Source organism: Mya arenaria, chromosome 8, assembly GCF_026914265.1.
Source record: "Mya arenaria isolate MELC-2E11 chromosome 8, ASM2691426v1".
NCBI classification, from domain to species: Eukaryota; Metazoa; Mollusca; class Bivalvia; order Myida; family Myidae; genus Mya; species Mya arenaria.
The window spans coordinates 37,342,584-37,365,264 of NC_069129.1; the positions used below are offsets into that span (position 1 = coordinate 37,342,584).

Below are 22,681 nucleotides of genomic sequence, written 5' to 3' on the forward strand. Positions count from 1 at the left end.
TTAAAAAGTAGGAGAAAAGTAGGAATAAAATTTACAAAAAAGTAGGAGAAAAATAAGAAAAATAAGCAATTTGTACTAAAAAAGGAGGATTTTTACATATATCTGGGCAGAACTTTGTATTACTCACAGACATGAATTGCAACTAGAATACATCTTGACAAGACTGCATAAACTGGTCTTTTGACTCTCATACACCTTTCTCATCAAGATGTTTCCAGTCTTCTGCACTCCCAATTGGAAAGATCCTACAGATATACTACCGTTTTCTAACTATTATATAAGGTTATTGTGAAATACACAACTTGAACCAAAAAAGGAGGAAATTTCAGGAGTGACGAATACCCCCAAATGCCGCCTGGACACAGGAATGGCAAACCTAAGCTGATCTCTTCTGGAATAAGACAAAACCGTTTTTTCTATTTTCGTAACAGTGCACAAAAACCTTTACTCCACTGGCCCCATTTTCAATCACAAGCATTGTCTTCACAGAGGCTGCCTTGACAGCAAGTTTCATCACAATATCTCATGCCCAATTAAAGTTATGAAGCAGAAACCATTTTTCTATTTTAAGTAACAGTGACCTTGACCTTGGCCCCACCAGCCCCAATATCGAACTTGACCTGTATCTTCTGATGTTACACCTGTGTACCAAAGAATGTTCAAATCTGTCAAGCCTTTTATGAGTTATCGTCAGGAAACCATTTTTCTATTTTTAGTAACAGTGACCTTGACCCCACCAGCCCCAATATCGAACTTGAACTGTATCTTCTGATGGTACACCTGTGTACCAAAAATTGTTCAAATCCGTTTAGCCTTTCATGAGTTATCGTTCGGAAACCGTTTTTTCTTTTTTTAGTAACAGTGACCTTGACCTTGGCCCCACCAGCCCCAATATAGAAGTTGATCTTATCTTCTGATGTTACACCTGTGTACCAAAAATCAAATCTGTCAAGCCTTTTATGAGTTATCGTCCTGAAACCGTTTTTCTATTTTTAGTTACAGTGATCTTGACCTTGGCCCCACCAGCCCCAATATCGAACTTGACCTGTATCTTCTGATGTTACACCTGTGTACCAAAAATTTTTCAAATCTGTCGAGCCTTTCATGAGTTATCATCCAGAAACCATGAAAACCGACCGACAGACCGACCGACCAACAAGCTCACTCCTATATACCCCCTCAAACTTCGTTTGTGGGGGTATAATAAGGACCGCTTGACAGCCTGTTTAGCAATTACCAGTATGCTTATGCACCAGTCAATAGTACCCCCACCACCCCGGTCCAGGAAATAGCGGGGACTTTGACTTTTGGCCCAGCTAATCCCGGGCAAAGACCCCGCCCTGCGGGGACGAACGGCTAGTGAAACCCCCGCCAAATAGCCCCGCACCCAAGGGACTCTAGATAAGGCCCATTCCCCGCTATATTTGGCGGGAAGACAAAACCACCACATCTACTCGGCACTGCGGGGCCACCTGGAAAGTTAAAACATGGCCCGTTTCCCCGGCTATCCCAGGTATACCCCCGGACCTAGGGGGGGGCCATGGTTACAATTGACTGGTGCATTAGAAGACATTATTGTCACTTGATTGGTGATGATAAAGGATTTATGTTGGCATTATCATTTGTTTGCATAATCAACTTGACAGTTAGGTACCTACATCTTTTTTTAGTTTCCAATTTATTGTGTTAATATATTTGTCAAAAAAATTAAACAGACAAAGCTCTGCATGACATACTGCAGATCAAACGGTACACTGTGTGACCTCAGAGCATGAGCAGTGAAGAGATTATTAATGGCCTGAGTTGTTGTTTTCTTAACTGCACCAACAGACAATATATTGGTCGTATGTTAAATATTACTGATTTTGACTGATTTCATTTTGATTCCTTTTGAATTTCTTATGCCCTACTTTCAGGTTAAAATCTGGACCCAAATTCCTCGTCTTGTAAGCGAGAAAATAACAGTAAGTTCTAAACTAAGGAACAGTATCTTTAAGTCTCTACTTACTCAGAGTGATCACAGAAGCTATGTACTAATCTAAGGAACTGTATCTTTAAGGCAACTTCCTGAAAAACAGATAAATGCAGGTTAACAAAACAAAAGAAGGTATAGCTAAGTTTACATCATCACAATGAGATGAAATCGCATCAAATATCTAGATGCAAATGCCATTTTACTGGCTAACAAAAGAGCACAACTTAACAAATAACTTGAGATTTCATCTAAATATGAATGCTTCAAATAAATACGAACATGAGTACCAAGTATCAAACCAATTTCATCTTAAATTGTTTTCAAATCATGGACAATATTAACATGCATGACAATGACAAAACAAACAACCAGTCACCAAAGCTTATACTATAACCTGCCATGATCAATTGGGGAGGTTTTTCAGTTAATCTATTGGATAATGCAACCATGTGCTTAACTTTTTTACAAAATTCTAATATTGTTCAACTAATTGTTTGATAGTCGACTGGTGACTGGTCAATGCCAGTTATAGTACACATACAGGACTGCATTCACAAGCTGCATTGTGACCTCGCATTCGATGTCGACTGCTGTACCTGCCACTGAAATAGAAAAACAGCACATCTTGTACATTTTCACCTAACATTCAAATACATGTAAATTTGATACACTTGATTTTTAAAAACACAATCAATTTATAAGGCCTAAACCATTAGGCATTTACTGTGAATATTCCTATACACTATAATGCTCTATATCTATTGGTCATAAACTTTGAAGTAATATGTCAATAAGTACAACATAATTTGTTATGTGTAACATTCAAATTGTGGACAAGTTTATACACTTTTTAAATACTGAACTATGAAGTGTAGACTTAAGGTAATGTTCACACAGTAAATTGAAAACTAGCCTTTAAGTTAGAAATTGGTATAACTTACACTTGGCACTTCCATATGAACTGGTCGAACAGTTCACTAAGCCCCGGGGCTAGCTTCAACTCTGCCAGCTTTCTTTGCACCTGCAGAATGAAATTGCTGTTATAAAGACAGAAAATTTGACCAAGTCAGTTTTATATATTTCATCCTGGTCATGTTATGCTAACAGTAGTCATACTTTGCGCTAGAATTCTGTATATTCTCAAGGTTTGACACTAAATAGAGTTCGAGATTTGCAGTATGAAAATTTTGTGCAAATTCCTAGGTTTTGGAGCTCAGGCAATACAAGACTCCTTGTTTTTGATACAGACTCTAAACATTTTCTAGCAGGTAGCTGCACTAAACAATAGTGTTATAAACCTGAGCCACTCTATGAATCATTAACAAAAAGTTTAACAAGAGATTGTTTTTTCGTCCGTCCCATTGTATGGAAGTGGCTGAGATATAACCAATGATGGACATAAAATTTGTTTTTTTTTGGACTGGAAACAAACCAACAGTGACCTTACAGTTTGGCCTATTCACCCGTATTCAATCGTGAACATCTACTGCATAAGATCAGTGATCTAAAAATCACTAGGGGTCATCTACTAATCATAACCAACTTGCATACCAAGTTCCTGGGCCAAAACGTTATTCACATCAAGGTCACCATGTCCTTGACCTTTGACCTACTGATCACAAAATCAATAGGGGTCATTTACTTGTCATGACCAACTGGAATACCAATTATTAAGTTCCTGGGTGCAAGCGTTCTTAGTTATTGAGTGGAAACCGTTTTTCAACTCAAGGTGCCAACATATCGTTTTTCACCTGAAGGTCACTGCAACTTTGACCTTTGACCTGCAAATCTCAAAATTGATAGGGGTCATATACGAATTAATGACCAACTCCCATACCAAGTATTAAGTTCTTTCGTACAGTTCTTCAGTTACTGAGCAGAAATCCTTTTTTCACCTGCATACCAAATATCAAGGGTCTTGGCCTTGCGGTTTCAGAGTAAAACTGGGATCGTTTAACCAGGCTGTCGTTCGAGAGCTGGCAATAAGTTGAGGTCGAGGCTTAATCCCACCCATTATTTCATCTCTTTTTATAAAAAATACACTAACGATGGATCGAAACCTAAATAAGTGGAGGACTTGAGCTTGATTACCTTGTGGTTATAAGTTCACACATTTTTCCAAAATAAAGAAACAATTCCTAAGTTGTAAAATTTGCAATGACAGATGAAATTAAATTTGATAAGGTGTGAAAAAACATTTAAATCTGTTTACGCATGGCCGCTATTAATGAAAAGGGATTGAGAAGATAATTATACGAGTCGTTTAACTGCTAAATTTAAATTACTACGCCATCTATTTGCAGCGAAGATAATGTTAAGATTTCTGACATAGTGAACCGTCAATATCTCAATTTACATCCGAGGTTGTTTTCAATGAAAGATTGCCGAGGCGCTCCGAACGTAACTAAATGAGTTTGAAGCTAATGTTTTGCGAGTTTGGTCCCCAGCATCCAGTCTATGCACTGCGATGCAGGTGATTAATTGTGAGAAATGTAAATGAGCATTAAACATGAATAAACCCCTACTATAACGGTCCAACATAGGAAACTGAAATATATTGATATTATGATTCAACAGTTCCAGGAGACAGACAAGATGATCCATTATTGATTTTGCGAAACTTTAATCTGACTAATGTTTAATATGCACTGTTATATTCAAATGTTGCTTGTTTAGAAAATGTTGTTGTTTTCTGTAAAAAATATATTTTGTTTTTTATTCACTGTTCATGGTAATGATTTTCTTTGACATTTTCACATTTAGTATACGACAGCCTTTGAACATCTGAGTCATCTCCATAATGCAATACATAATCAGAAGAGGACTTCAAACTCAAAAAAACAAAATTTAATGCAAGATATTTCATAATGGACTAAAATTGAAACTTGAGTTGTTTCAAACAACTAATCACTCAAGGTTTTAGCTCAGGTCCAGGTGTCCTCGAGTGATCGCTGTTTTACTATTTAAGTATATAGAAAACTTGTGATCCCTGGGGCGGGCCCACTTTTGACCCCACTTTTAACAATCTTGAATGACCACTTCATGAGGCTGCATACCAACTATTACGGTTATGTGCCTGATGGTTTCAAATAAGAAGCTTATTTTAAAAATGTTTGCGCCAGACACTGGCCATAGAGTGACAACAATAGCTCACCCTCTTCATGCTTAACGAAACAAACTTCAACTCTGTAACAACAGCACACCTGTTACATTCCCACTATTGTGAAGGAAATTTTTTGTCGTCAACTGGAAACATTCAGTTACTATGTTAAGATGGCCGAGTAGTTACGATGTTTCCATTGAATCACAGACAAGAGGAGTTTCATTTATAAACAACTCGTAAACAGAGATGTTGGTCATAATAACTGCGATCAAAGATCCTTCTTGAGATTTTTTATTTTATATTATGCAATATTGCATTATATTTTCACTTCATAAAAATATGGTGTAATTTATGACGCAACATTGTTTTGGGAGTAATATTGCATCATACTAATTACATCATTCTCTGAGAGTTTTTTTAAGCATTGGCGATGATTGCATTTCTGAAATAAAAGCTGCTTCAGAACAGGTTTAAACAGAACCTCTCCTTCATTTTGTTAAATTAATATATGAGATTCACATAGCATACTAAAATGTTTCTCGAGATAAAGTTTTATTGCATATTTGAACTTTGAAACATAAGTTATCCTGTTCAAAGTATACTATGATAAAAGCCTATCAAAATCTATCCATACATTGGCTTCATTTAAATCAGCAGTTTTGCAAAGCAAGTCTAAACAAAAGTGTTGCTGTGCCCAAAAATAATGAATATTCCATTACTACAGCAGGGATGATGTAAGAGCCCGGTTGCCAATCCTGATTTTTTGGCGGGGGCTCAGGGGCCTGCTGAAGGCTCCCAATAGGCAAAGCCCTATTGTGGGGGACAAGGGGGGCAAAGACCCCCAATGAAGCTTTCAGTATTTTAGGGTTTCCATACCCTTATTTGCCTGAGAATAGTATTGTACCTTTCAACAGGAGACAACCTTGACCAGAAAAATTATCATGCAACTTAGCAGTGAAGGTCAACACCTTGGTCAATTTGAACAAAATTAAATAAAAAAAAATAACTGAAGTCACAGGCATTGGACATGTACCTGAAGTTTTGGTTCAACTGTCCACTACCCATAAACTCAACTGACTATGATCAAATGCCTGTGTATGAACAGGCTATACTGTAGGATATTTAATGGATTAATAATAATGTACAACATATCAATTATCAAGCTTGCAAATGTTTATTGTACATGTTTCCAATGAAAAGTGTTATCTATTCAATATTTATTTATCATAAAAGTATTTATTCCATTAACTACACATTTTATAAGCATACATACCATTTAAACAAGAGGGCCATGATGGCCCTAAATCACTCACCTGAGTAAAAGAGTTTAACCTATGTAATCAATATAGCTTGATATTTGTTCTCAAAGAATATTGAAAAACATACTGGTCAAACATGTTGCCTGGATAATCACTGACAGGATTTGTCACAGTTGCCTGCACACTGACAGGACTTGTCACAGTTTCCTGTACACTGAAAGGACTTGGTGATTGACTGCACACTGACAGGATTTTGTTCAGTTGCCTGCACACTGACAGGACTTGATGATTGACTGCACATTGACAGAATTTGATTCACATACCTGCACACTGACATGACTTTCTTCAGTTGCCTGCACACTGACAGGACTTGAAAATTGACTGCACACTGACAGCACTAGGTACAGATACCTGCACACTGACAGCACTTTTTTCAGTTGCCTGCATAATGACAGGACTTTGTTCAATTGCCTGCACATACACAGGACTTCATTCAATTGCCTGCACACTGACAAAACAATGTTAAATTGCTTGCACATTGAAAGGACTTTTAGTATAGATACACAAACAACAAACAGTGCACCATCCAATAAAATCTATAAACTGCCTTAAGCTCTAAAAATCAAATATCAGAACACATTCAGCACCTTCCACTAATATCATTGCTTCTTCCATTTAGGTCGACATCACCTTCCTTCACAAGTTCAAAATCATTTTTTTTCTTTAAATACATCAAGGCTTATTCACTATCAACACAGAAGATAAGATTGTAGCTTATAATAATCTACATGAAGTTAATAATAATCTACATGAAGTTCAATGGATAAATCTGATTATTAAATTTATCAATAAGTAAAAATGAAATTACTTCTAAAGAATAAAGTATATAATAATTATTTGAATCTATGACCCTAAAAAATGAACAATAATTACCTTAGAAGTGACTATGTTGAAGACTTAAAATAAAATTTAAAATCTTTTCGCTTGTTACTAAAAATAGAAAGTAGTGGAATCTAGAACAAAAAGGGAGACCATATAGAAAGACTTGCTGCCCTTGCTTCAGGAGTAAACTTTACATAACTATCCAATTTTAACATTTTGGCCATTTTGTTGTTGTTGTTGATCAATCGTGACCCCTTGTTGTATTTTTGTTGATAGTCACCCAAGGAAGCTTCCTGAAAAGTTTCATTCAATTTGGCAAGGTAGTTTCAGAGGAGAAGTTTTTTAAGCAATTGTTGACGGGACGGACGGACGGACGGACTGACGCCGGACAAAGACCGATCACAGTAGCTCACCTCGAGCACTTCGTGCTCTGGTGAGCTAAAAATGACAACAGCACAATTGAAAAGCAAAATAATACTGCAATGAATACATAATCTCAGGCTAGGGCCATATCCATATCACATATTCAGCATTTAATATCAATGCATTGAATCACTTGTCCACATGAGCCATGGATTCCTTTTAATAAATCTTGAATCATATTTAGCATCTAAATTTTATTACATATTATTTGGTTGAATTATAAAACAGCATTTCAATAAAAAGAATAGAATTCAGTAGACTTATCAAATCTGCATGTTTGAGTTGCACTATTAAGTTTGAATGTTGCCACATATTGATGGGCATCAAAGCCCATGAACGTCTTGGGTAGTAGCACAGAAGAGACCAGTTCAAATTCCTTCAACTTTTTCACAGATTCAAGAATCTTCTTTGGCCTAACAAAAAAAAACTTGAAATTTTTCAGCAAGTTCACTGGGCAGTCATGGAGTGTGTGGCCCATGGGCTGTTTTCCTTGAAAGAAAAGGAGTTGTCTTAGAAGCATACCAGGGCTTACATGTAGATGCCAAGAAGCATTTTGATCTTTTTGCGCTGGTCAAAAAGCTTATTGATGGCTTTCTATTTCCGTTTTTCACATCTTTTGCCATTCCCTTTTTGCTGAGACAAGCCCCTAACAAATCTTATTCTTCTTTGCTTAGTTCAGATATGTGTCTCTTGTCTAAAATTGTATTATAAATAGCAAAGTTGACATTCGTTTCCGCCGAAGAAAGGAGCTCGAAGTAGAATAGCCTAAAGCCTTGCTGTATCCACTGCCAGATAAGCATAAAGAAACCTGTGGCTGGTGAAGCGCTCTGGCATTGTGAACTTCATCTTGATCAACTCAGAGATTGTTTTATGTTCTTCACAAAAGTCAGTGGACCAGTGAAAGTCACTAGCATTAGTAATACCCAAATGGTACTGTAAATGCTGTTGCATAAGGTTAGTTTTAAGCCAGTTCTACCGCCATTTGTTTCTGGGGTCTTTATCAATCTCACTGACATTGTCTTTATGTGTAGCTAACTCCATTCTGGAAAAAGTTACAGTATTGATGTATATTTAAGAAATGGTAAACACCGTTTAATTCAATCTGCCAAATATATATGCGCAAAAGCCATTCCAAATTTGATCACATTATTTTAACTCAAATAAACTAAAGAACAAATATTCTATTCAATTTTCAAAACTTTTCAAGGATTTCCTTTTTTATTGTTTTGCAAATATACCTTTAACTCAACGATTGTTTTTTCTTTCGATCTTGTTCCTTTTTTGCCATTACCGAGAACTGTAGTCAGGTCCCATCGTTAGGTTCCATAATCATTCCATGTTAATCTTAACTAATCATATACTGTGAAATCATTAATGTTCGTGGGGCATTAATGTTCGTGGTTTTCGTGGGTTGGGTTATCCACGAATTCAAGATCCCACGAAATAAAGACCCTTTATTCACTTTTTCAATTGCCATGTTATACACATACTCTAGTATCTACTTTACAGAGATCGCAGTATACAGCGATATACAGCATAAATACCGAACTATTTGTATACTATTATTGTTTTGTTAATATATTATATCTTCCTTCAACAGATAACAAAACAAATCAATTTATTGTGTTTTTTAACCAAATGACATACACGTGCCTTAACGCGTGCTGTTCATGAATATCTCCATCTTTTCAAGATGTGCGTGTTGAGTGTTGGTTCTCGATTTTTTTCTTTAATGAAATATTTAATCGATTACATTGATTGTTTACTCAAATATACGCACCTTCTTGGTGTTTTTACAGCTTGTAAAATTCTTAATTGGTATTCAATGCCTTCGCCTATCGATATCTTTGATCAAGGTACATCATCTTTTAAGACCTTAATTTCCAATTAAATCGATAATTAACATGGGTATATGTACTAATTGGCAAGTCGTACCACCATAGCGAGTGTCATAAATCGTGTGACGTAGAAGACGGAAATCACATACCCAGCGCGTGGTGATTATGCAGACGATTTAGGACGATCGCAGTTTCAGATTTTTTTTTCAAAATTGTAAAACCATGAATTCAAGTAACCACGAAAATGTAATTTATAGGAAAACCATGAAATTTCATGCCAACGAATATAAATGATTTCACAGTAGCTTGTTTCCTAAAACATAAGTATGTTCTTATTTTTCCGGAATCACACTCACAACTCACCTTTCTTACACACATTGTTCGATCAGAAAGTGAATCGCTATTTACATCAATCTCAAAATCGATCTGTGAGGCCTTCAATCTGGAAGTGACCTTGACCTTCGACCCTATGACTCCTTAAATCAATAATGGTCATCAACTGGTCAGGTCCAACATCCATGTAAAGTTTGATGATCATAGGTTCAGGCATTGTTGAGATATCACTGGGAGAAGATTTGTTAACTTTTTTGCATTAAAGGTTACTGTGACCTTGACCTAAGCCCCAAAGTCGATAGGGGTCATCTTCCGGTCAGGCCCAACCTTCATGTCTGATATCAAGTTTGATGGCCATAGGTCCAGGAATTGAAGTTTGCTTTCAAGGTCACTGTGACCTTGACCTTTGACCCCTCAAATCAATAGGGGTCATCAACTTGTTAAGCCCAACCTCAAAGTCAAGTTTGAGGGCCATGGGTGGAGGCATAGTTGATTTATCACTCAGACAACCTTTATCATTCAAGGTCACTGTGACCTTGACCTTTGGCCCAATGACCCCTAAAATCAATAAGGGCCATCTACTGGCCAGGCCCAACCTCCAAGTCAAGTTTGAGGGCCATGGGTGTAGGCATTGTCGAGATATCACTTGGACAACCTTATACCATTTCAGGTCCCTGTGACCTTGACCTTTGGCCTGATGACCCCCAAAAACAAAAAGGGGTCATCTTCTGGTCGGACCCAACATCCATATCAAGTTTGATGACCATAGGTCTAGGTATTGTCGAGTTATCACTCGGACAACATTTAAAATTCTTTTACCATTAAAGGTCACAGTGACCTTGACCTTTGACCCGATGAGGCCTAAAATCAATAGGGGTCATCTACTGGTCAGGCCCAACCTTAAGGTCAAGTTTGATGACCATACGTTAAGGCATTGTTGAGTTATCACTCGGACAAGCTTTGGTCAACCGACCGACCACCCTACAGTCATGTGCAAAGCAATATACCCCTCTTCTTTGAAGGGGGGCATAAAAAGTTGGTCAAAAGGTCAAGGTCAAGGTCATCCGAGAACAACATTGATGCTCGTTTGCAAAACTGTACACATGGTCCAAATTTCATTGCTGTAGCTTTAAAAATAAGCAAGAGCTGTCACAGTATGTGACGAATGCCCCCGAATGTGACATTGACCTATGAATAAGGTCAGTACATGAAAAGTTAAAGATCAAACAATGACCTTTGATGTATGCATGTGTATCTTGCATACGACACACAATCTTTATATGCCAAACACATGTGCCAAGTTTTTGTTGTAAATCTGTCATATACATGACAAAATCACAGCCTGGTTATGACATCTTTGTGCATATATGCAGCATTTCATAATAATATAAAGTAAGGAATGCTTATGAAAAACTTTATACCTTGGGATTGAAAACCCCGTTTGCTTGACAACATTACAGAGTTGGTCTTGCAAATGTGACATTGCCTTTCTTTCCTTTACGTGTCAAATACATATGGCAAGTTATTTTGAATTGCCTCTGAACATAAACAAGAGATGTTTGTCAAACATTATGCCCCCTGAGCGCCAAGTTGCCAGAAATATTTGGACAATTGAATGAAATATGCATGGACTGAAATGACAGCTGATTTGTCATTGGATGCATATGAGGCAGGTCATCTACTTATGATAACTTAAGAAGGCAAATAAATGCCCAACTAAAATAGTAACATAAAAGAAAATCATTTCTATACAAACATTTATACATCAATCCCAATCATCTGTGCATGCATTAAAAAAATATGGACAATCAGAAAACCTTTTTTCAGCTTACAGTCACACTGACCTTGACCTTTGACCCACTGACCTCAAAATCAATAGGGTTCATCTGCTGGTCATGACCAATAAGCCTACCTAGTATGAGGTCCCTGGGTCAAAGCGTTCTCAAGTTATTGATCGGAAACCGTTTTTCATGTTAAGGTCACACTGACCTTGACCTTTGACCCACTGACCTCAAAATCAATAGGGTTCATCTGCTGGTCATGACCAATACACCTACCAAGTATGAGGTCCCTGGGTCAAAGCGTTCTCAAGTTATTGATCGGAAACCGTTTTTCATGTAAAGGTCACACTGACCTTGACCTTTGACCCACTGACCTCAAAATCAATAGGGTTCATCTGCTGGTCATGACCAATAAGCCTACCTAGTATGAGGTCCCTGGGTCAAAGCGTTCTCAAGTTATTGATCGGAAACCGTTTTTCATGTTAAGGTCACACTGACCTTGACCTTTGACCCACTGACCTCAAAATCAATAGGGTTCATCTGCTGGTCATGACCAATACACCTACCAAGTATGAGGTCCCTGGGTCAAAGCGTTCTCAAGTTATTGATCGGAAACCGTTTTTCATGTAAAGGTCACACTGACCTTGACCTTTGACCCACTGACCTCAAAATCAATAGGGTTCATCTGCTGGTCATGACCAATACACCTACCAAGTATGAGGTCCCTGGGTCAAAGCGTTCTCAAGTTATTGATCGGAAACCGTTTTTCATGTAAAGGTCACACTGACCTTGACTTTTGACCCACTGACCTCAAAATCAATAGGGTTCATCTGCTGGTCATGACCAATAAGCCTACCTAGTATGAGGTCCCTGGGTCAAAGCGTTCTCAAGTTATTGATCGGAAACCGTTTTTCATGTAAAGGTCACACTGACCTTGACCTTTGACCCACTGACCTCAAAATCAATAGGGTTCATCTGCTGGTGATGACCAATACACATACCAAGTATGAGGTCCCTCGGTCAAAGCGTTCTCAAGTTATTGATCGGAAACCATTTGGTATTCCGACCGACCGACCGACCGACCGACCGACAGACAGACAGACCGACCGACCGACCGACCGACATGTGCAAAACAATATACCCCACTTTTTTCAAAAGGGGGCATAAAAATACCACCCATACTTGACAACCTACACTCTTATGTCCTTATATTCAGCATTCCATTGTGAATAAACACTAAGTGTATCTTTCACCTTAGAGGTCTTGCACGTGACATGTCGTCTTGGTATGTCAAACACATGTGGCAAGTTTTTTTAAAATCAGTAAATACAAGAAAAAGTTACAGCCCGGACACAACAACCTATACTCTATGTCCTTATATGCAGCATTCCATTGTGAATAAACACCTAAGTGTGACCTTGACCTTAGAGGTAAGGACATGGGTCTTGCACGTGACATGTCGTCTTGGTATTGCAAACACATGTGGCAAGTTATTTTAAAATCTGTCCATACAAGAGAAAGTAACAATCTGGACACGACCACCTATTCTCTATGTCCTTATATGCAGCATTCGATTGTGAATAGACACCTGTCCATACAGTTACAGCCCGGACACGACAACCTATACTCTATGTCCTTATATGCAGCATTTCATTGTGAATAGACACCTAAGTGTAATCGTGACCTTAGAGGTAGGGGCACGGGTCTTGCACATGACATGTCATCTTGGTAAGTTGAACACATGTGGCAAGTTATTTTAAAATCTGTCCATACAAGAGAAAGTTACAGCCCGGACACGAGTTATTGAGCCGGACGCACAGACTGACTGACACACGGACAGATGGTGCGATTTTAATATGCCCACCTTCGGGGGCCTAAAAAGTAGGTCAGAAGGGTGGGGCAAGCTTTGGCCCAGGGGCTTAATATCAAATGTTTTGTAGACAGTCATCATATTATGCTCCACAACCAATATCAAAGGTATGAGCCTTGTGGTTTGAAACAAGAAGATTTTGAAAATATTTCTTGTGACCCCCGGGGCAGTGCCAGATTTGACCCAAGGGGCATAATTTGAACAACCATGGTAGTGGACCACTAAATTATGCCTTACTCAAAATAGCAAGGGTCTGCATAGCTGTATCAGACAAAAATATTTTCAAACATTCCCAATTTAAGTATACCAAACCTGTGAACCCGGGGGCGTGGCCATTAATGACCACAGGGTTATAATTTGAACAAACATTCACAAGCAATTGTGTTTAGATGGATGCGCGAACGACAGACACTTTGGCCAATACAGCTTAAAATTAACAAAGGGCAATAACTCTAAAAATATGGCAGCAAGAGTAACGGTTCTTGTGTACTGCACTTGCCCTCAATGAGATCTATCTAGCTATGAAGTTTCAAGTTGATACCTCTTATATTCTTCAAGATATGCCCCGGACAAAACTAACAAAGGGCAATAACTCTAAAAATATGGCAGCAAGAGTTACGGTTCTTGTGCACTGCACTTGCCCTCAATAAGATCTATCTAGCTATGAAGTTTCAAGTTGATACCTCTTATATTCTTCAAGATATGCCCCGGACAAAACTAACAAAGGGCAATAACTCTAAAAATATGGCAGCAAGAGTTACAGTTCTTGTGCACTGCACTTGCCCTCAATGAGATCTATCTAGCTATGAAGTTTCAAGTTGATACCTCTTATATTCTTCAAGATATGCCCCAGACAAAACTTTAAGCATGAAAATTAACAAAGGGCAATAACTTTAAAACTAAGAAAGCAAGAGTTACTGTTATTGTGCACTGCACTTGCCCTCAATGAGATCTATCTAGCTATCTTATATTCTTCAAGATATGCCCCTGACAAAACTTTAAGCAAGAAAATTAACAAAGGGCAATAACTCTAAAAATATGGCAGCAAGAGTTACGGTTCTTGTGCACTGCACTTGCCCTCAATGAGATCTATCTAGTTTCAAGTTGATACCTCTTATATTCTTCAAGATATGCCCCAGACAAAACTTTAAGCATGAAAAATAACAAAGGGCAATAACTCTAAAAATATGGAAGCAAGAGCAACAGTTCTTGTGCACTGCACTTGCCCTCAATTAGATCTATCTACATATAAATTTTCAAGTTGATACCACTAATAGTTTAGGAGATATACCCCGGACAAGCGAAAATGGGACGCGGATGCTGCCGCCGCCGCCGACAAAAGTAACCCCTATATGTCGTCTTTTCAGGCGACACAATAAAAATGGGGCAAAAATGATATAATATGCAGGATAGAGTTATCTTTCCTGATTAATTAAAAAGGTTGAATGGTTGGGAGCCTGTGAATAAAGTTTCAATGCAATACATGATGTATTGGAATTTCTATGTCGAATAAAAAAGGGCCATAACTTGAATTGAATGCAAACTAGAGTTATCTTACTTAAAGTGGATTGGATGATTAAGTACCATTGTATAAAGTCTCAATGTAATAACCAGAATTTCTATGTCAAATAATAAAGGCCCATAATTTGCATTATATTCAAAAAAAAGTGTTATCCCACTTCATTAATTTAGTAGGTTAGATAGGTAGGAATACATATCTCAAGTTTCAATGCAATACATGATGTATTTGCCGAGACTGTGACTTAAATGTGGTAACATTCAAAACCTTAACCAGAATTTTTAAGACGAATAATAAAGGGAAATTATTTTGCATTAATTTCAAACTAGAGTTATCTAACTTGGTTAATTAAGTAAGTTGGATGGTTGAGTACCATTGTGTAAAGTCTCAATGCAAAACATCAAGCAGTTGCTGAGATATTAACCCATGTGTGCTTACATGCAAAACCTTAACCAGAATTTTTAAGTCGAATAATAAAGGGAAATTATTTTGCCTTAAATGCAAATTAGAGTTATCTAACTTGGTTAATTAAGTAAGTTGGACGTTGAGTACCATTGTGTAAAGTCTCAATGCAATACATCAAGTAGTTGCTGAGATATTAACCTATATGTGCTTACATGCAAAACCTGAACCAGATTTTCTAAGTTGAATAATAAAGGGTAATAATTTGCATTAAATACAAACTATAGTTATCTAACTTGGTTAATTAGGAAGGTTGGATGGTTGAGTACCATTGAATAAAGTCTTAGTGCAATACATCAAGTAGTTGCTAGATATTAAGAGATATTAACCTATGTGTGCTTACATGCAAAACCTTAACTCGAATTTCTAAGTCAAATAATAAAGGCCCATTATTTGCATTAAATTCAAATAAGTGTTATCTGACTTCATTAATTTAGTAGGTTAGATAGTTGGGAATACATATATAAAGTTTCAATGCAATACACTATTTATTTACTGAGATAATGACTTAAAGGTATTGCATGCAAAGCCTCAACCAAGGTGTGACGCCGCCGACGCCAACACTTGGGTGAGTAGTATAGCTCTCCTTATTCTTCGAGCTAAAAAGCAAGTTGTTTCCCTTTAATCCTAGACTTGACTTTACATGTAAACTTGGCTAAAAATAGACTTCGCTCATTTGGACTTGGCTAAAAATAGACTTAGCTAAAAATAGCATTTTTTAATACTTTCAAGGCCCATAATCTAGGTATGCAAGGGCGGATTTAGCTTGTTTTCGAAAGGAACCAAGCTCTGATGGATATCTAAATTCTGTACAAGTTTTATCGAGATACAATCAAAACTGAAGACTGTATTGTGTTCACAAGCAATTGTTTACGGACGCACAGACGCACAATTAATACGTACACATTAGCATCGCATAAGCTTCTGGCCTTAGGCCAGTAGAGCTAAAAATGGAAAGAAATGAATAGGAAACGTTAAAGAAAATGAAGAAACAAAATAACAAGCACTGGACAATTTTTAAGTTAAATGATGTGTTTATGTTTACCATATTGAAATCCTAGTTTCCGTTATCAAAGGGCTCATCTGTTTGTAGTGTTCAAACTTCCTACACAGTATAATTTCCGTTAGAAATAAATGGAGAAAAAAAACTAGTTTGTTTACCGTAAATGACTGGGTATTAGACGCCCTTTTTCCCCTCAGAATTCGTTCTGAGGTCGATTTCAAGCCGAGAGTTTGTTTAGATTTATGTAGAAAGGGATGTTCCTCGCGTCATATTGATCGAGTATATAAGAGTTAAAACGGCAGTTAAAGATCGGGATACGGTATATCGTAAGACTTTAATAATTAAAACAAAAATATTTTTCGATTAAAGTTATTCAATATTATTTTGAATAATGAATTGAACAATAATTAAACTTGCATATAAAAAAGCAAAGTTGGGCACTGTCAAAATATTTTTTGTCAGTTGTACGAGAAGGTGTGAAAAACTCGACTGCCTTTAACCTGTTTAACATACCAATACTACAAATTGTTGCGATAATGGTCTTGTTTTTTCGCACTTTGTCACATTCTTTATTCTTTTCTGTAGGTGTTGACATTTTGAGAACAAACCCGTACAATACAAGGTTTTTGCATAACTTAACTTTTCATTTTCGACAGTTTATCAATGTATGGTTTTAAAGATAACTGTCGCCATTTTCACGAAAAAAAAATTTTTTGTCACTGTCAACAAACATGGTGGCCGAAAATGCCAGACGATTTGACATCTTTTCTATGCGTCTTTTAACCAAAAACATAGATTAAAAGTTTTTTCTTGGACTTTTCACAGATTTTTTTCCCTGCGTCTAATACCCCCTATCGTCTTATACCCAGTCATTTACGGTACATTCAGTTTTCCTGAAATGTGCTGGTCCGCCGGACATGTCAGGCAAATTTTGTACGGGTCCGGCAGGTCTTCATAATATGACGGTCCGGATAAGTGACATATTTTGAGACGACTTAATAGGGAAAAGGCAAATGAAAGCGAAATATCTCTAAAAACTATTTGCTGATTATTTGCCTTAGCGGTAGTTAGTCGATCGCATACTGATATTGACTTTATACAACATTGCCAAAAGTCGATATTCAATCATGATGTTGATTGCCAGGGATAAACGAGTAAATACGATTCATCAGTAACGGCATTTTATTACAACTGTTTTGATTGGTTCTTGGTTTGCAACAAGGTACAATCAAAATCGTCAGCACTCAATATTCTTTGTCTACAGTCAAAATGGCAAGGGGTTATGGGAATTACCGCAAGACCGATAAACCGAAAGCACCTAATTGGCAGTGGTGTTTAAATATTTTTTGTAAGACTTAGTGTGTTTATTTTTACAAAACAACATGTCCATGTAGTGTTTATATGTAGTTTTTGGGGAATTAAATCAGGGAAGCCATTAAAACAGTTGACATTCATTTTTTTTACTCTTTTTATATACTATGTAATGACATATTTGTTCAGACAGGCAAATATTTTTTCGGACAGGCAAAAACTTCCGAAGGCAAAATTTTTACAATTTCAGGAACACTGTACATTTATTTAGTAAAGGGATGTAACTCACATCAACTTCATTGAGTTAAAACGGGTAAAATCCGCAGATAATGATCGGGATGCGTAGTGTCGAAAAACGTTAATTATTTATTAAAAAGTTGTAATTATTATTGTGTGATTTAAATTATTCAATATTATTTTGTATAAAACAATAATTAAACATGCATGTTAAGAAGCATAGCTGTGCACTGCCTAAATATTTTTTGTCAATGGTGTAAAAAAATAACACTGCCTTGAAACAGTTTAACATACCAATTACCAAATACCAACAGATGCGATAATAGTCTTGTTTTTTTCGCACTTTGCCATGTTCTTTATATTTTGCTGAAGTTGTTGACATGTTGAGTACAAACATGTACAATATAATGTTTTTGCTTTACAAAATTTCTTCATTCTCGACAGGTCATTGTTTACTATACACCATCAGAAAGAAAACTTACAAATTGTCATAAAAGGTACTTTTCAGTGCCATCAATTTACAAATTGTCACAAACTGTACATTCATTGCCTGTCTTACTTGCTTCCCATAATTATTATATCATAAAACAAACAAGAAACGTCACAATGCAACGAAACCAGGTTTTCAATGATTGACAGAAGAACTTCAGCCTGTGTTGTGAGAATTATAATTCAGTTGATTTCAAGTTTGGTCAAAATATGTGAACCCTAACTAAAGTTATTCAGTTTCAACTGTTTTTTCTATTTTTTGTAAGAGTGACCTTGACTCTAGGGACCCCAAACGCATCCCATGAAAGGTATCCATAAACTTTTCTATAAACCAAGTTTGGTCAAGATGTGTCAACCCTTACTGAAATTATTCAGTTTCCTATGTGAGTTTGAGGCCGCCCGCCTGACCGCCCGCCCCCCCCGCCCGCCCAAACAATGAAGTTCGACACTCTAATAACCAGGTTAAAACCTGGTTAATAAACAAAGAAACATAGTTTGCTTTGTATTTAATAAATCCATGGTTTACAATAACCATCGCCATTTTCATTTTCACTGTAAACAAACATGGTGACCGATGTTGGCAGATGATTTTAATACTTTGAGTTGCATCCTATAACCCATAACATAGATAAAAAAAAAAACTTCGACTTTTCACGGATTTTTTTTTACTGTGTCTTATAATCATTCATTAATGGTATCAAAATAGAAGTCTGTGAATTTGGCAAGTTAAAGTTGCAAATAGTTTTATTTTAACAAGCTGACTGAAAATTAGTTGAAAAAGATATTGTATTCGGAGACTTAATCATCCACATTTGGGTGAAAAACTTCCATAATTTATTGACATACTTCCCGTTTCAAATTCTAAATTCAAACTGTGGGGACAGCCCGTCCACCCTTCAGGTGCATAAAAAATATCAAACAAAAATACCAAACAATGATTGTATCTAAACAGTTGAAACCTTAAACTTCATGGATAATGTTGAAATAAGATTCGGCATTGAAGTTTCATTATTCGCCAAGGTGTGACACTACAAGACCAATACCATGTTTAAGCCACAAGATTTTCACAATGACACCAAAGCTTTTTTTACTGTAACTCAACTTCTTTCTTCTAAACAAGACAACAGCCAATAGAAAAACACTACTTGTGCCTCATACCTTTTTCCGGTGTTTGCCAAGTAGGAAGAGACCCAGCACATAAACGACCTCCACTCGCTGTACCAACTCTTCTGTAATCTTGAGGCCCTGCTGCAACAACATTGGGCTACCTGCTGTTGTCGGTGCTGTGACACCTGTATGATCCGACAATATATTATTTTAATGACATTCATTAAAAGCATCTTTAATACAAATGTACATAAAACAAAAGCCAAACAAGAGAGTCATTAAAGAGAGTTGAAACAGTTTTAATAGGTGTCTTTGTTACTGTTTATTTTAAATGACCAAAATTTTGGAAATTAACACGCTTATTTTCCCAATTGTAAAGCCACAGGTGGTTTTGAAAATTTAAATAAAAATCACTGAGTCTCTTTAAAAGCATTACGTGAACAGTGCTGCTAGTCTTTTATTTTCAGTTGAGAAAGAAAAAGCATAACTAAATAGAAATTATACCCAGATTTACGGACCTTACTATACAAGTGCGTATTGTCTCTTGCAACTGGTTTATTATGTCTCAATTGAATCGCTTGAAGATTTAAAGTTAAGCCACAACAAATTAATCAGTTGTTTGTCAGATTAACTACACCTCTTTTTTTCCGAAATGCAAAAAAAATACTTTAAAGTGACACTCTTATTCAAAATCATTACATACACATGTATAACAAACATAAATTTGAGTGATAAACCTTTAACTACTTACTAAATAATGCATTTATGGAAAATATCAATTACTGATACTAAGATTGTAACCATGTATTTAATAGCAGAAAGTGTAAAAATAATAAATGATTGGTGAATGCTAAAATATTTACTGTGGTTTACCATAGTCTCATAACGTAGAAACACTGTGTTTTATGCTAATTTCTTTCAAATTAAACTCTATATCGATCATAAGAACCATTGTTTTCGACATTAATTCATCCTTTTTGGAATATTAAAACAAAATTATCAATTGTGGTAAATCTTACTTGGGAGTAGTAACACTGCCTCTTTAAAACAAGAGGGCCATGATGGCCCTAAATCGCTCACCTGAGTAAAAGAGTTTAACCTTTGTTATCAATATAGCTTGTTTCTCAAAGAATATTGAACAAGAGCTGTCACAGTATGAGACGAATGCCCCCGAATGTGTCATTGATCTATGAACAAGTACATGAAAAGTTGATCTTACCTTTACGTGTCAAATACTTATGGCAAGTTATTTTAAATTGCCTCTGAACATAGAAAAAATGCCAACCATACTTGACAGCCTACACTTCTATGTCCTCATATTCAGCATTCCATTGTGAATAAACACTAAGTGTATCTTTCACCTTAGAGGTAGGGACATGGGTCTTGCACACGACACGTCGTCTTGGTATGTCGAATACATGTGGCAAGTCATTTTAAAATCTGTCCATACAAGTGATAGTTATGGCTCGGACACGACAGCCTATAATCTATGTACTTATATGCAGCATTCCATTGTGAATAAACACTAAGTGTGACCTTCAACTTAGTGGTAAGGACATGGGTCTTGCACACTGACAGGATTTTGTTCAAGGGAAAGCTACAGTCTGGACATGACAACCCATACTCTATGTCCTTATCTGCACCATTCCATTGTAAATAAACACTAAGACAGTGGGGTGCTAGCGAAAAGGTTTTTTATTTAATGTCACAAACAACCTTTTCGCATTCACCACTCAAAGTGTGACCTTGACCTTAAAAGTAGGGACACAGGTCTTGCAGTCTTCTTGGTATGTCAAACACATGTGGCAAGTTATAATAATATCTGTCCATACAAGAGAAAGTGACAGCACGGACACAAGTTATTGAGCCAGACACAAGGATGGACAGACAGACAGACAGACGGACGGACAGACAGACGGACGATGCCATTTTAATATGCCCACCATCGGGGGCATCAAAGATACTGGTCAAATATGTTGCCTTGATAATCACTGACAGGACTTGTCACAGTGGTGATTGAATGCACACTGACAGGATTTTGTTCAGTTGCCTGCACACTGACAGGACTTGATGATTGACTGCACACTGACAGAATTTGATTCTCACCTGCACACTGACAGCATTTTGTTCAGTTGCCTGTGCACCACACTGACAGGACTTGATAATTCACTGCACACAGACAGCACTACTTACAGATACCTGCACACTGACAGGACTTTTTCAGTTGCCTGCACACTGACAGGACTTTGTTCAATTGACTGCACACTGACCAAACTACCGTAATTCACCTAAGAGTTTGGACACCTTAAAAATAGGAAAGTATGTCGAAAGGACAATGTTATCCAAGCACAATTTTGATTTTTGATTTCGAATAAATGGTCTTAATTTCATGGCTGAAGCTTCACATTTAAATGTGTGTCAAAAGGCCACAATCTAGGTCATCAAAAGACAACATTAAATATTGTTTTCAAAACTGTCTAAAATGCTATAGCTCTAAAAATAATTAGGTCAAAAAGGTCCCAGTCAGGGTGATCCAAGAACGACATATATAAATATATGTTTGTTTTCAAAACAGTACAGATGTCAAGTTTTCATTGATGTAGCTTTAAAAAACATATTCAACAACTTCAGGAAATGTGTAAATAACTTAGTCTTTGTCGATCTTACTAACATATTTCCTTGATGAGTTGTATAATACAGTCTATTATATGATGACAAGTCATAGTATCTTTTTATCAAAATATTCTTTAAGTAAAGACAGCAAAAACAACTAACCTGTTTTACTTCTCTAGTAAACAAGAGCTGTCACAGAGACTGTGCGCTCGACTATTACGCCGCTGTTCAGTGTAAGGATTAAAAAGTTTTGGAGAAACATGGATCACTGTAAAATTAGATTAGATTTCAATGCAATACATTATGTATTTGTTGAGATATTAAAATGAATGTGGTTACATGGAAAATTTTAAGTCCAATAATAATGGGCCATTATTTGCAAAATATAGTTATCTAACTTGGTTATTCAAGTAGGTTGGGTGATTGAGTTCCATTGTCTAAAGTCTCAATGCAATACATGAGTAGTTGCTGAGATA

The 22,681-nt window shown here is 36.7% G+C and overlaps 1 protein-coding gene across 2 annotated transcripts in view; it reads right to left on the minus strand.

Moving 5' to 3' along the window:
- Positions 1-22,681, minus strand: part of LOC128243800 (short transient receptor potential channel 4-associated protein-like) — a 152,559-nt gene that overhangs the window by 49,998 nt on the left and 79,880 nt on the right. For both annotated transcript variants that reach the window (XM_052961751.1, XM_052961750.1), the window contains exons 11-14: positions 19,644-19,777; positions 2,917-2,996; positions 2,517-2,577; positions 2,009-2,067 (exon numbers count right to left, since the gene is read on the minus strand). In XM_052961751.1, the coding sequence (XP_052817711.1) occupies positions 2,009-2,067; positions 2,517-2,577; positions 2,917-2,996; positions 19,644-19,777 (334 nt within the window). The remainder of the gene's footprint in view (positions 1-2,008; positions 2,068-2,516; positions 2,578-2,916; positions 2,997-19,643; positions 19,778-22,681) is intronic.